The following is a 13,005-nucleotide window of genomic DNA, read 5'->3' as shown; positions in this document are numbered from 1 at the left end:
CTATGAGAGTGACAGAAACGGCTAACGCCATTTTCGTTAACCTTTTGATAAATCACCTGAAATTAACATGCCAGTACTGTGTAGGACTGTATGTACAACTCTGTGTCCTCTGATGAACACTGGTTCAGGGGTCCACAGCCATATCAAATCAAAGTTTATTTGTCACGTGCGCCGAATACAACAGGTGTAGACCTTACAGTGAAATGCGTACTTACAGGCTCTAACCAATACTGCAAAAAAGGTATTAGGTGAACAATAGGTAAGTAAAGAAATAAAATAACAGTAGCGAGGCTATGAAAGTAGCGAGGCTATAACAGTAGCGAGGCCACATACAGACACGGGTTAGTCAGGCTGATTGAGGTAGTATGTACATGTAGATATGGTTTAAGTGACTATGCATATATGATGAACAGAGTAGCAGTAGCGTAAAAGAGGGGTTGGCAGGTGGTGGGTGGGACACAATGCAGATAGCCCGGTTAGCCAATGTGCGGGAGCACTGGTTGGTCGGCCCAATTGAGGTAGTATGTACATGAATGTATAGTTAAAGTGACTGCATATATGATAAACAGAGAGTAGCAGCAGCGTAAAAGAGGGGTTGGGGGGGGCACACAATGCAAATAGTCCGGGTAGCCATTTGATTACCGGTTCAGGAGTCTTATGGCTTGGGGGTAAAAACTGTTGAGAAGCCTTTTTGTCCTAGACTTGGCACTACAGTACCGCTTGCCATGCGGTAGTTGAGAGAACAGTCTATGACTGGGGTGGCTGGGGTCTTTGACAATTTTCAGGGCCTTCCTCCGATACCGCCTGGTGTAGAGGTCCTGGATGGCAGGCAGCTTAGCCCCAGTGATGTACTGGGCCGTATGCCAAAATTTTTTAGTTTCCTGAGGGGGATTAGGCTTTGTTGTGCCCTCTTCGCGACTGTCTTGTTGTGTTTGGACCATTCTAGTTTGTTGTTGATGTCGACACCAAGGAACTTGAAGCTCTCAACCTGCTCCACTACAGCCCCGTCGATGAGAATGGGGGCGTGCTCGGTCCTCCTTTTCCTGTAGTCCACAATCATCTCTTTAGTCTTGGTTACGTTGAGGGATAGGTTGTTATTCTGGCATCACCCGGCCAGGTCTCGGACCTCCCTATAGGCTGTCTCGTCGTTGTTGGGGATCAGGTCTACCACTGTTGTGTCGTCTGCAAACTTAATGATGGCGTTGGAGTCGTGCATGGCCATGCAGTCATGGTTGAACAGGGAGTACAGGAGGGGACTGAGCACGCACCCCTGGGGAGCTCCAGTGTTGAGGATCAGCGTGGCAGATGTGTTGCTACCTACCCTCACCACCTGGGGGTGGCCCGTCAGGAAGTCCAGGATCCAGTTGCAGAGGAAGGCGTTTAGTCCCAGGATCCTTAGCTTAGTGATGAGCTTTGAGGGTACTATGGTGTTGAACGCTGAGCTGTAGTCAATGAACAGCATTCTCACATAAGTGTTCCTTTTGTCCAGGTGGGAAAAGGCAAAGGCAGTGTGGAGTGCAATAGAGATTGCATCATCTGTGGATCTATTTGCAAATTGGAGTGGGTCTAGGGTTTCTGGGATAATGGTGTTGATGTGAGCCATTACCAGCCTTTGAAAGCACTTCATGGCTATGGACGTGAGTGCTATAGGTCTGTAGTCATTTAGGCAGGTTGCCTTTGTGTTCTTGGGCACAGGGACTGTGGTGGTCTGCTTGAAACATGTTGGTATTACAGACTCCATCTGTGTTTGGCTCAATGCTGTTTCAACTCAGTTAATGAAGTGCACTGAGGAAAATACTCATCAATTATGATGTTTTAAATTCATGAGTTACATTTTTATTTCACTTCCTGAAATAACTTTAGGCCAGCACATGATTCGCTCACACTTACCCACTTACCCAAACCTTATTATCCTGTGTTTAAAGGTACTGCATTTCGAACTAGCAGGGACAGCACTGTTATGTAACATTGTAATTGTCTTACTGAGGTCTAGGGAAAGGACTACAGTAACTGCCATATATTAGGCCTATTTTATTGTATTGGCTGTCAGCGGTATTACTGGTGAATATCAAGGTCATTGTGTTACTAAGGTGTGTCAAGGGACTTGGCTGCATTTGTATTAATCTTACACTACTCATTTGAGCTGTTGTTTTTAGCATTATTCTTTGTAGACAATGGAAATATAATATGAGCTCTGTTGTGTCCCAAATGGTACCCTATTCCCTAAACTATAGCCTCTCGCAATTCCTATCCTCACTACCTATCCACATCGTGTGTGTGTCCTGACATCTTTATCGCGAAGTTCAACATTTGCGGTGACAGACATCCATTTTAGCTGCTTCTGGTTCTAGACTGTTCTCTGCAGGGAAAAGTATAAATTGTGCCTCTAATTGATTTTTCGTTTACTTCAGGGTTTGAGTCAATTTAACCTAAAGTCGCAGATGTAAAATAAACGCTTGTGATGGCCTTTCTTTCATTCTAATCCTTCTGCACCGTTCAACCAATCCAGTAAATGTGGAGTTAGGAGAGTGTTGCCTTGTAAGAATGCATTTGGTTCGCACCGACCCACTGAGGGTAGTGTCAATTCAATTGAAAGGCAGTTAATTCAGGAAGAGAACTGAAATTACAATTCAATATTTTTTTTTATGGCATCTGAATAAACTGAAAAGAAGAAGCTATTTATTTCAAAAGTTTTTCAATTTCAGAATTTTACATTTAAATCACTTCCTGAATTGACTACCTTCAATTGGAATTGACCACAACCCTGATTTATTTGTATTTATTTAATTGATCCTTTATTTTTGAGTAATCTCGGTCACCCAGCGAGCACCTGCGAAATCGTGATTTGTCCAAATGATCAGTGAATAAAAATCAGCATACTGGAACGAAGTTCTTCGTTAGTCGTGTCATCCCACAGTCTGTCGACAGATCCTACTACCAATAATGTTAGGCCTATGATTGAGAATGGCGCCGGAGGGGGGTGGCTTCCGTTTTACGGACTCCTTACCAATTGTGCTATTTTGTGTGTTTTTTTCGCACTGTTTGTAACTTATTTTGTACATAATATTTCTGCCACTGACTATTATGAACGATAAGAGCTCCTGGATATCAGAACAGCGATAACTCACTTCAAACTGGACAAAGAATTTTTTCTTTAACAAGTTGGACGTGAAGGATTTACTGCTGCTCCCAGACCAGGCCCAAATCCCCGTCATTCACATGAAGAGGAGACGCCGATACATGAGACGCAGATCCAGCTGCCTTGTGACAATTGGTTGGAATGTTAGTTACCCACCTCTACCATCCATCCTATTGGCCAACATGCAATCATTGGAGCATAAACTTGATGAGCTCCATTCGAGATTATCCTACCAATGGGACATTAAAAACTGTCATTTCTTATGTTTCACAGCGTTGTGGCTGAACAACGACATGGATAATAGAGTATACAGTTGGCTTGGTTTTCCGTACATTGGCAAGACCGAACAGCTACCTCCTATAAGACAAGGGGTGGAGGTCTGTGTCTATTTGTCAATAACAGCTGGTGTGCGAAATCTAATATTAAAGAAGTCTTGAGGTTTTGCTTGCTTGAGGTAGAGTACCTAACATGATAAACTGTAGACCACACTATTTACCAAGAGTTTTCATCTGTATTTTTTGTAGCTGTCTATTTACCACCACAAACTGATGCTGGCACTAAGACCGCACTCAACGAGCTGTACTAGGCCATAAGCAAACAAGAAAATGCTCATCCAGAGGCGGTGCTCCTAGTGGCCGGGGACTTTAATGCAGGAAAACTTAAATCCATTTTACCTAATTTCTACCAGCATGTCACATGTGCAACCAGAAGAAAAAAAAACTCTAGACCACCTTTAATCCAGAAATAGAGACGAGTAAAAAGCTCTCCCTCCCCCTCCATTTACCAAATCTGACCATAATTCTATCCTCCTGATTCCTGCTTACAACAAAAAAACTAAAGCAGGAAGTACTAGCGACTCACCCATTGCGGAAGTGGTCAGATGACGCAGATGCTCAGCTACAGGACTGTTTTGCTAGCACAGTATGAAATATGTTCTGGGATTCATCCGATGGCATTGAGGAATATACCACATCAGTCACCGGTTTCATCAATAAGTGCATCGATGACGTCATCCCCATAGTGACTGTACATACATACAACAATCAGAAGCCATGGATTACAGGCAACAGCCGCACTGAGCTAAATGGTAGAGCTGCCGCTTTCAAGGAGCAGGACACTTACCCAGATGCTTATAAGAAATCCCGCTATGCCCTCCAGACGAACCATCAAACAGGCAAAGCATCAATACAGGACTAAGCTTGAAACCTACTACACCGGCTCTGGCGCTCTTCGGATGTGGCAGAGCTTGCAAACTATTACGGACTACAAAGGGAAGCCCAGCCGTGAGCTGCCCAGCAACGCAAACCTGACAGACGAGCTAAATGACTTTTATTCGCGCTTTGATGCAAGCAACACTGAAGCATGCATGAGAGCACCAGCTGTTCCAGATGACTATGTGATCATGCTCTCCATAGCCGATGTGAGTAAGACCTTTAACCCTACTGCTGTGTTCTGGTCAAAATACATTTTTCTCTCTGATAAATCTAGTTAATTTAATCTGATTGTCATAAGGTTCCATGACTTTGTCCACACAGGGCATCTGAACACACAAAATACATTTTGAGGATTTTCATTACATTTTTGGTGTTTTATTTAACTTTTGAACATCTGTGGTGTTCCTGGTAAAAAATGACCGGTCATTAGAAATGAATGGGTGAGACTACAATTAGTGTATAAAATTGAGTTCAGTCACATGCCCATTTCATTAGATGGACACACGTCCTCTCCCAGACCCCCACATGCATGTGTGTTTGAGCACACACACACCCCTTCTTGGCTTCCATGGCAACCCCCACGGGAACCTTTCCCCAATAGAATCTTTCCCCCACGGAACCACACCTATTGGCATTCTCACAAACAATCGCAATGTTGTTTCAATAATATATAGAACTTTTCTTTCAGCTCTGGTATATAACGCTTTTTTTGAGGCCTTGCTCACAATTCATTCTGTGGCAGCACAATGACCAAACGATATACTGTATGTGAGGCTCTTGATCATATCTTTGATCATGACACTGGTGAGGGAGAGAGAGTTCTTGTTAAACTTTGACACAAAGTAGTCTGATAAATAGCACAATATGTTTCATCTGAGTATTTGTTATAGTCAAAATAATCCATACATTATGCATTTTTTTAAACCCAAAAACAAGTTGAATGAGCTCAGGTCAATGAGGCCTACTGGCCATAAATAGCAAATAGAAGTTCAAAACTTGTAATGTTCACAATAACTTAAGTTGATAAAAATATCTAACACAACATTAGGTGATAATATATGTATTATTATGGATTTATAATCAGCTATAATGGGGCGGTCATTTTGGACCGGGAATACAGAATTAATTAACATGAAACGAACACAACAGGAGGGTTAGACAGATCAATATTCACAAGGCCGCAGGGCCAGACGGATTACCAGGACGTGTACTCAGAGCATGCACTGACCAACTGGCAAGTGTACTCACTGATATTTTCAGCCTGTCCCAGACTAAGTCTGTAATACCTACATGTTTCAAGCAGACCACCATAGTCCCTGTGCCTAAGAACGCCAAGGTAACCTGCCTAAATGACAACCGACCCGTAGCACTAACATCTGTAACCATGAAGTGCTCATGTCTCACATCAACACCATCATCCCAGAAACCTTAGACCCACTCCAATTCGCATAACACCCCAACAGATCCACAGATGATGCAATCTCTATTGCACTTCACACTGCCCTTTCCCACCTAGAAAAAGAACACCTATGTGAGAATGCTGTTCATTGCCTACAGCTCAGCATTCAACACCATAGTGCCCTCAAAGCTCATCACTAAGCTAAGGACCCTGGGACTAAACGCATCCCTCTGCAACTGGATCCTGGTCTGCCTGATAGGCTGACCCCCAGGTGGTAAGGGTAGGCAACAACACATCTGCCACGCTGATCCTCAACACAGGGGCCCCTCCTGTACACCTGGTTCACCCACAACTGCGTGGCCAAGCACGACTCCAACACCATCATTAAGTTTGCCGACAACACAACAGTGATCACCAACAATGATGAGACAGCCTATAGGGAGGAGGTCAGAGACTTGGCAGTGTGGTGCCAGGACAACAACCTCTCCCTCAACGTGATCAAGACAAAGGAGATGATTGTGAACCATTCTCATCGACGGGGCTGTAGTGGAGCAGGTCGAGAGCTTCAAGTTCCTTGGTGTCCACATCACCAACAAACTATCATGGTCCAAACACACCAAGATGGTCATGAAGAGGGCACGACAAAGCCTATTCCCCCTCAGGAGACTGAAAAGATTTGACATGGGTCCTCACATCCTCAAAAGGTTCTACAGATGCACCATCAAGAGCATCCTGACCGGTTACATCACCACCTGGTATGGCAACTGCTCGGCATCCGAACACAAGGTGCTACAGAGGGTACTACATACATCCCAGTACATCACTGGGGCCAAGCTTCCTGCCATCCAGGACCTCTATACCAGGCGGTGGCAGAGGAAGGCCCTGAAAATTGTCAAAGACTTCTGCCACCATAGTCATTGACTGTTCTCTCTGCTTTCGCATGGCAAGCGGTACCGGAGCGCCAAGTCTAGGTCCAAAAGGCTCCAAGCCATAAGACTGCTGAACAGTTAATAAAATGGCTACCTGGACTATTTGCATTGGCCCCTGCTGCTACTCGCTGTTCGCTGTTTATTGTCTGTGCCTAGTCACTTTACCCCTACCTACATGTACATATTACCGTAATTACCTCGACTTACCTGTACCCCTTCACATTGACTCGGTACCGGTACCCCTGTATATAGCCTCGTTATAGGTTATATTTTATTTTGTAAATATTTTCTTAACTCTTATTTTTCTTAACTGCATTGTTGGTTAAGGGCTTTTAAGTAAGCATTTCACGGTAACTTTTTGTGTTCAGTGCATGTGACAAATAAAATGTGATTTGATTTGGCGTGCGTCTGTCCACAAGATATTCATTTCAAAGATAATTGTGTCTCAAGATGAAGTCCATGTTTTTGATACTGACTTTAGATATTTCATATTTTCCATGTTGTAGTGCACTGGGATGTAAAAGATGCATAGGTGTACTGTTGGAAGGACGTAGCATTTGCCGATTCTGAGTATGAGTCAGAGTCACCGGTTGCTTATACTGTATTATAGGAGTGGTCACTGGGGTCAAGATTTCTAAAGAGATGTAGCCTGGGGTGGACACATACTGTGTCGGCGTGAGTTGGGATACGGCCCACAGCCTTCATTTTTAATACATATGTTTAGCTACACGGATCCACGAGATCAGGATGGTAGTACAAGACTTAGTCACTGTATGATATCTCTAGAAATGTAGAAGAAAAAAATGTAGAGTGGTGTAGTCCAACATTTTTTATTTGATTGAATAGAGACAGTGAGAGAGAGACAGGAAAGTTGGAAGAGAGTTTGTGTCAGAAGGGAGTGGGGCAGGTGGCCTAAGGTGGTCTAGCGGTCTGTGCCGCAGCCTACGGTGTCGACATATGTTTGAATCCGGCACACTGCCCTTTGACACAACCTCTCTCTATCTTTCCCCACTGTCATCCTCTCTCTCTGTTCAATAAAGTCAGAAAATACCTACAAATATCCCAAGATCAGGATGGTAGTATGAGGCTGACACCATGGCTACACTGGCCATTGTGTGCATGTTTATTTTGTCAATCCCGACCAGACGAGATCCTGACATGCAGGTTAAAATACCAAAACCAACTGTGAACCAACTATATTCATTTGGGGACAGGTCAAAACACACATAAAACATTCATGGACATTAAAAGCTAGATAGCTGTTGCTAGTAGTTTGTCCTGGGAGATGAACATTGGGTTGTTATTTTACCTGATCATGTATTGTCCCCTTAGCTGTTTTCTTGTAGAATTACATTTCTGGACGTCTGGATTGGCAAGGATTTAATGTTTAAAGAACATGGATGAGCTAGTTAAAAAGCAAAGATTTAATGTTTAAAGAACATGGATGAGCTAGTTAAAAAGCAAAGATTTAAAGTGGGCTTCTTTTTTCAAAAAAGATCTTGCCTCTCCCTAAGTAGCAGGAAGCAGATTGTAGAGTTTACTTTCCTGACAGTTCTTGACTATGGTGACACCATTTACAAGATTGCAGCAGCCACTACTGTTAAACATTTGGATGCCATCTACCATAGCGCCCTTTGCTTTATCACTTCATCCTGTATCCAAAGGTTGGCTGGTCCTCATTAAAGTCCCGTAGATTGTTCCCTTTTTGTTTACAAAGCTCTACTACACAAGCTTCCAACTTTCCTAACTTAATTGCTAACGTATAAAAGAATGAGCTACCGAAACCCACTCGCAGGATTGGTTAACTCTTGAGGTCCCTCTGGTCTTGACAAATTTAGGTGAATCCTCCTTTAGTTTTAGTGCCCCATATTGTTGGAATAACCTACAAAATTCCTTGCATCTTGATTGCCTGGTGCCGCTAGGGCGGTTTAAGACTCTGGTGTTGAAGCAATTCATTGAGGATTGCAGTTGTTTTGCTTGATTGTGGTGGTTTATTTGTTAAAATTGTGATATTGAGGTTGTACCTTGTGGTTATTTGTAATGTAATTTTTTTCCCCCCTGTTTCTGAGAAAATGTTTGTATCCGGGGAACCATTGGGAATGAGACCTTGGTCTCAATTGGGCTAAGCTGAATAAATAAAAGTTCATAAAAATAATAAATAACAGTGACTACTTCATGCTGATATTTAGTAGTTACTGACTTTTTTTTTTGCTGGCTGTTGTTTATGATTGGACTGAATGGGACAGGAAAGGAACTAGGCAACATAGCGGAATTGATGCACTATGATAAAAGTAGTATTTCACTATTGGTAACTGGCCCCCCTTATATAAATTATATTGATATGGTATTGCGATACGTGCAAGGCCCATGCTAACATGTAATGAAAGGAGGTGGATTTTCTAACTTTAACACTTTTATCACTTCAACATTTGTCTCTCTCTTTCCTCTATCTCTCTCTTCTGGCTGTTGTAGCTCTGTAAGCAGCTGTATGAAGTGATGACCAAGCTGGGAGAGCAACACTCCGACAAAATGTTCACCATACAGGGAGCGCCCAGGTGAGCAGTTTCTATATGTCAGCTTTAATATTGCAGATAGATTATGCGTTCTATCAATGTAATTGTCTGCATCATTTCCAAACTCCCACATATTTTTTTCTCTTTAAAAAAAAATATATATTTTCCTTCTTTATTATTTTCCCCTAACCCTACCACCCCTCCCCTAATTGGAGTAAACTAATGGACAACAACACTTAGGCTTCTACATCCAGCTTATTGCCTTATTACTAGAGCCAAGGGCTGTTGTAGTGCATGTGGGATAAAATTATATCAAAAAGGGTCAATCGGAGCTAATGAAACAGGATTTTATTGAGCTGTTTAACACCCTAAAAGGCTCTGAAAAGCAGCCGATTATCTCTGGTCCCATGCCGTCGCTGGGTCACGGCTGTGAAAGGTTCAACAGGCTCTTAGCACTTCATATCTGGCTTAAAGACTAGTGCCACTCTGTTGGCATAACTTTTATTGACAATTTCAACACTTTTTGGAAACAAAAGATGCTCTACAGCAGGTATTCCCAAACTGGAGAACGGGGTACGCGCAATGCCGTCGGGGTACGCCAAATAAAAATGTGATTCACATTTAAAAAAAATATATTTACACTACCGTTCAAAGGTTTGGGGTCACTTAGAACTGTCCTTGTTTTTGACATTTTTGAACTGATCAGAACTACAATGTAGACATTGTTAATGTTGTAAATTACTATTGTAGCTGGAAACAGCTGATTTCTTTTATGGAATATCTACATAGGCGTACAGAGGCCCATTATCAGCAACCATCACTCCTGTGTTCCAATGGCATGTTGTGTTAGCTAATCCAAGTTTATCATTTTAAAAGGCTAATTGATCATTAGAAAACCCTTTTTCAATTACGTTAGCACAGCTGAAAACTGTTGTTCTGATTAAAGAAGCAATAAAACTGGCCTTCTTTAGACTAGTTGAGTATCTGGAACATCAGCGTTTGTGGATTCGATTACAGGCTCAAAATGGCCAGAAACAAAGACCTTTCTTATAAAACAAAGACCTTTCTTGTGAAACTCGTCAGTCTATTCTTGTTCTGAGAAACGAAAGATATTCCATGCGAGAAATTGCCAAGAAACTGAAGATCTCGTACAACGCTGTGTACTACTCCCTTCACAGAACAGTGCAAACTGGCTTTAACCAGAATAGAAAGAGGAGTGGGAGGCCCCGGTGCACAACTGAGCAAGAGGACAAGTACATTAGAGTGTCTTGTTTGAGAAACAGATGCCTCACAAGTCCTAAACTGGCAGCTTCATTAAATAGTACCCCCAAAACACCAGTCTCAACGTCAACAGTGAAGAGGTGACTCCAGGATGCTAGCCTTCTAGGCGGAGTTCCTCTGTTCAGTTTCTGTGTTCTTTTGCCCATCTTAATCTTTTCTTTTAACTAGGCAAGTCAGTATTTACAATGACGGCCTACACCTGTCAAACCCGGACGACTCTGGGCCAATTGTGTGCCGCCCTATGGGACTCCCACTCATGTCCGGTAGTGATACAGCCTGGATTCGAACCAGGGTGTCTGTAGTGACGCCTCTAGCACTGAAAGGCAGTGCCTTAGACCGCTGCACCAATGTAATACATTTTAGAATAAGGCTGAAACGTAACAAAGTGTGGAAAAAGTCAAGGGGTCTGAATACTTTCCAAATGCACTGTAGATGAGCTGGTTAAGAAGCTAAGATTTAAAGTTGGCTTTTTCTACAGAAACAGATCGTGCCTTTCTCTAAGCAGTAGGAAGCAAAAAATGTTGTCTGGACTAAAGACCCATTGATCTCTACATTACTCCCTACGCCATACTTCATAAACTTCCATCTAACTTTGCTGTTGAAGTATAGTCACCTGAGTTGCCTAATCCATTTACAGGATTGGTTCCTTGAGGTTCCTAGGGTCTGCACCGAGCTAGGTAAATCCGCTTTTAGTTTTAATGCACCGTATTGCTGGAACAAAATTCTAAATACATTTCATCTTGATGTCCTGGTGCCATTCTGGCTATTTTAAAGTATTGATTGGGAACTTATTTGTGGATGAATGTTTTCTGGGTGATTTGTGATGTTTTATTTGTGGTTTTGTATTTTAATGTGTAGATATATTTATTTTGTGTATAATGTGTATTTTTATATTGTATTATAAAAGGCACATTTGGAAAAGAGACCGAGTTCTCAATAATAATGTCTTCCCTGTCAAAATAAAGGTAAAATAAAAAATATATAAGGAAATCAGTAAATTGAAATAAATTAATTAGGCCCTAATCTATGGATTTCACATGACTGGGAGTACAGATATCCATCTGTTGGTCACAGATACTTTAAAAAACAATTAAGGGCATGGATCAGAATATCTGGTGTGACCACCATTTGCTTCATGCAGCGCGACACATCTCCTTTGCATAGATTTGATCAGGCTGTTAATTGTGGCCTGTGGAATGTTGTCCCACTCCTCTTCAATGGCTGTGCGAAGTTGATGACTATTGGCGAGAACTGGAACACGCTGTTGTACACGTCAATCCAGAGCATCCCAAACATTCTCTGGTTCAGATGTGCCCTTGAGCAAGGCACTTAACCCTAATTTGCTCCCGGAGTGCCGTACTACTATGGCTGACCCTGTAAAACAACACATTTCAATGCACCTATCCGGTGTATGTGACAATATAAACATCTTTATTTGCCATTCTGTCCAGGTCTCTCTTAAAAAAAATGTCAATGAGACTAACCTGGTAATATAAAGGTAAAATATTTCTTTATTTTAAACCTCTTTGACAAACCTATTAGCATTAGCTAATTTGTTAACATTGATCTTGTGTTGATTCCCAGGGGTCACAATTAGAAGGTCCACACCCAATTCCAGTAGTCTATGGCTAATGTATTCTATTTAACCTCATTCCATTATGTTGATTGATACAAATTGCAACCCAACATCCAAAGGATTATGTGCACAGGGAATGTTTCTCACATGTGCAACATTTAAATGTATTTTAATTTAAACTTTTCAAATTAACTAAAAAGCTGCTTCCTATGTGTCTATCTGTGGACAGCGAGTTAGAGTATAATTACATAAATAGCATATCATATCCCAGTTTAATCCCAGCATTTGCACCCTCACCATTGTGAACTTTTCACGTTTCTTTTAAATGACAATAATAGTTTTTCCCCCTCACACCACAAGTATAGACAAGCCATATTCCTTGAGTTAGCCTTTCTCCTGTTGGCGCGTGTGTTAATGAGTTATTAATGTTTATGTTTAATCCTCTTTACCTCAGTGATTCAGGACCTCTGCGACTCTCTCGGGCCCCCTCGCCACCGGACAGCGACAGTGACGAGAGCCCAGTGGACACTCCTAACCACATGCTGGCGCCTGCTTCTCCCGGCCCGCCCCGGCCCAAATCTCCTTCAGGCCAGGTATGCCTTACCCCAATACACTCATATTAACAGCCACAGGAAGCTCCATACTTCAGTCCCGGATGCAGGTATTTGTTCCACCTTAGCACTAGCACACCTGGTTCAGCTAATCAAAGCCTTTATGATTGGCTGATTAGTTGAATCGTGTGTTTTCCATTGGCTAGATCAACAAAGTCCACCCCTGTTGGTAACATGCTCTAACCAAACGCATGTAGCGCCAGACCAAAGTATTTCAGTATACTGTGTGATGCTCTAGTCTACTCAGTTGTACACTATCCATGTACAATTACACCACCGCGAGTGTTCCTTTGACGTATGCTAACCGAACACCTGTTCAGTAGTTTATATTCATTTCCAGCTA

At 42.3% G+C, this 13,005-nt stretch overlaps 1 protein-coding gene across 5 annotated transcripts in view; it reads left to right on the top strand.

The window, feature by feature from the left end:
• The window catches only part of amph (amphiphysin), a 120,218-nt gene that overhangs the window by 72,103 nt on the left and 35,110 nt on the right, over positions 1-13,005 (top strand). For all 5 annotated transcript variants that reach the window (XM_029703968.1, XM_029703966.1, XM_029703969.1 and 2 more), the window contains exons 9-10: positions 9,154-9,236; positions 12,506-12,644. In XM_029703968.1, the coding sequence (XP_029559828.1) occupies positions 9,154-9,236; positions 12,506-12,644 (222 nt within the window). The remainder of the gene's footprint in view (positions 1-9,153; positions 9,237-12,505; positions 12,645-13,005) is intronic.

This window comes from Salmo trutta, chromosome 21 (genome assembly GCF_901001165.1).
Source record: "Salmo trutta chromosome 21, fSalTru1.1, whole genome shotgun sequence".
Taxonomy (NCBI): domain Eukaryota; kingdom Metazoa; phylum Chordata; class Actinopteri; order Salmoniformes; family Salmonidae; genus Salmo; species Salmo trutta.
This window is presented reverse-complemented; position numbering and strand designations above follow the sequence as displayed.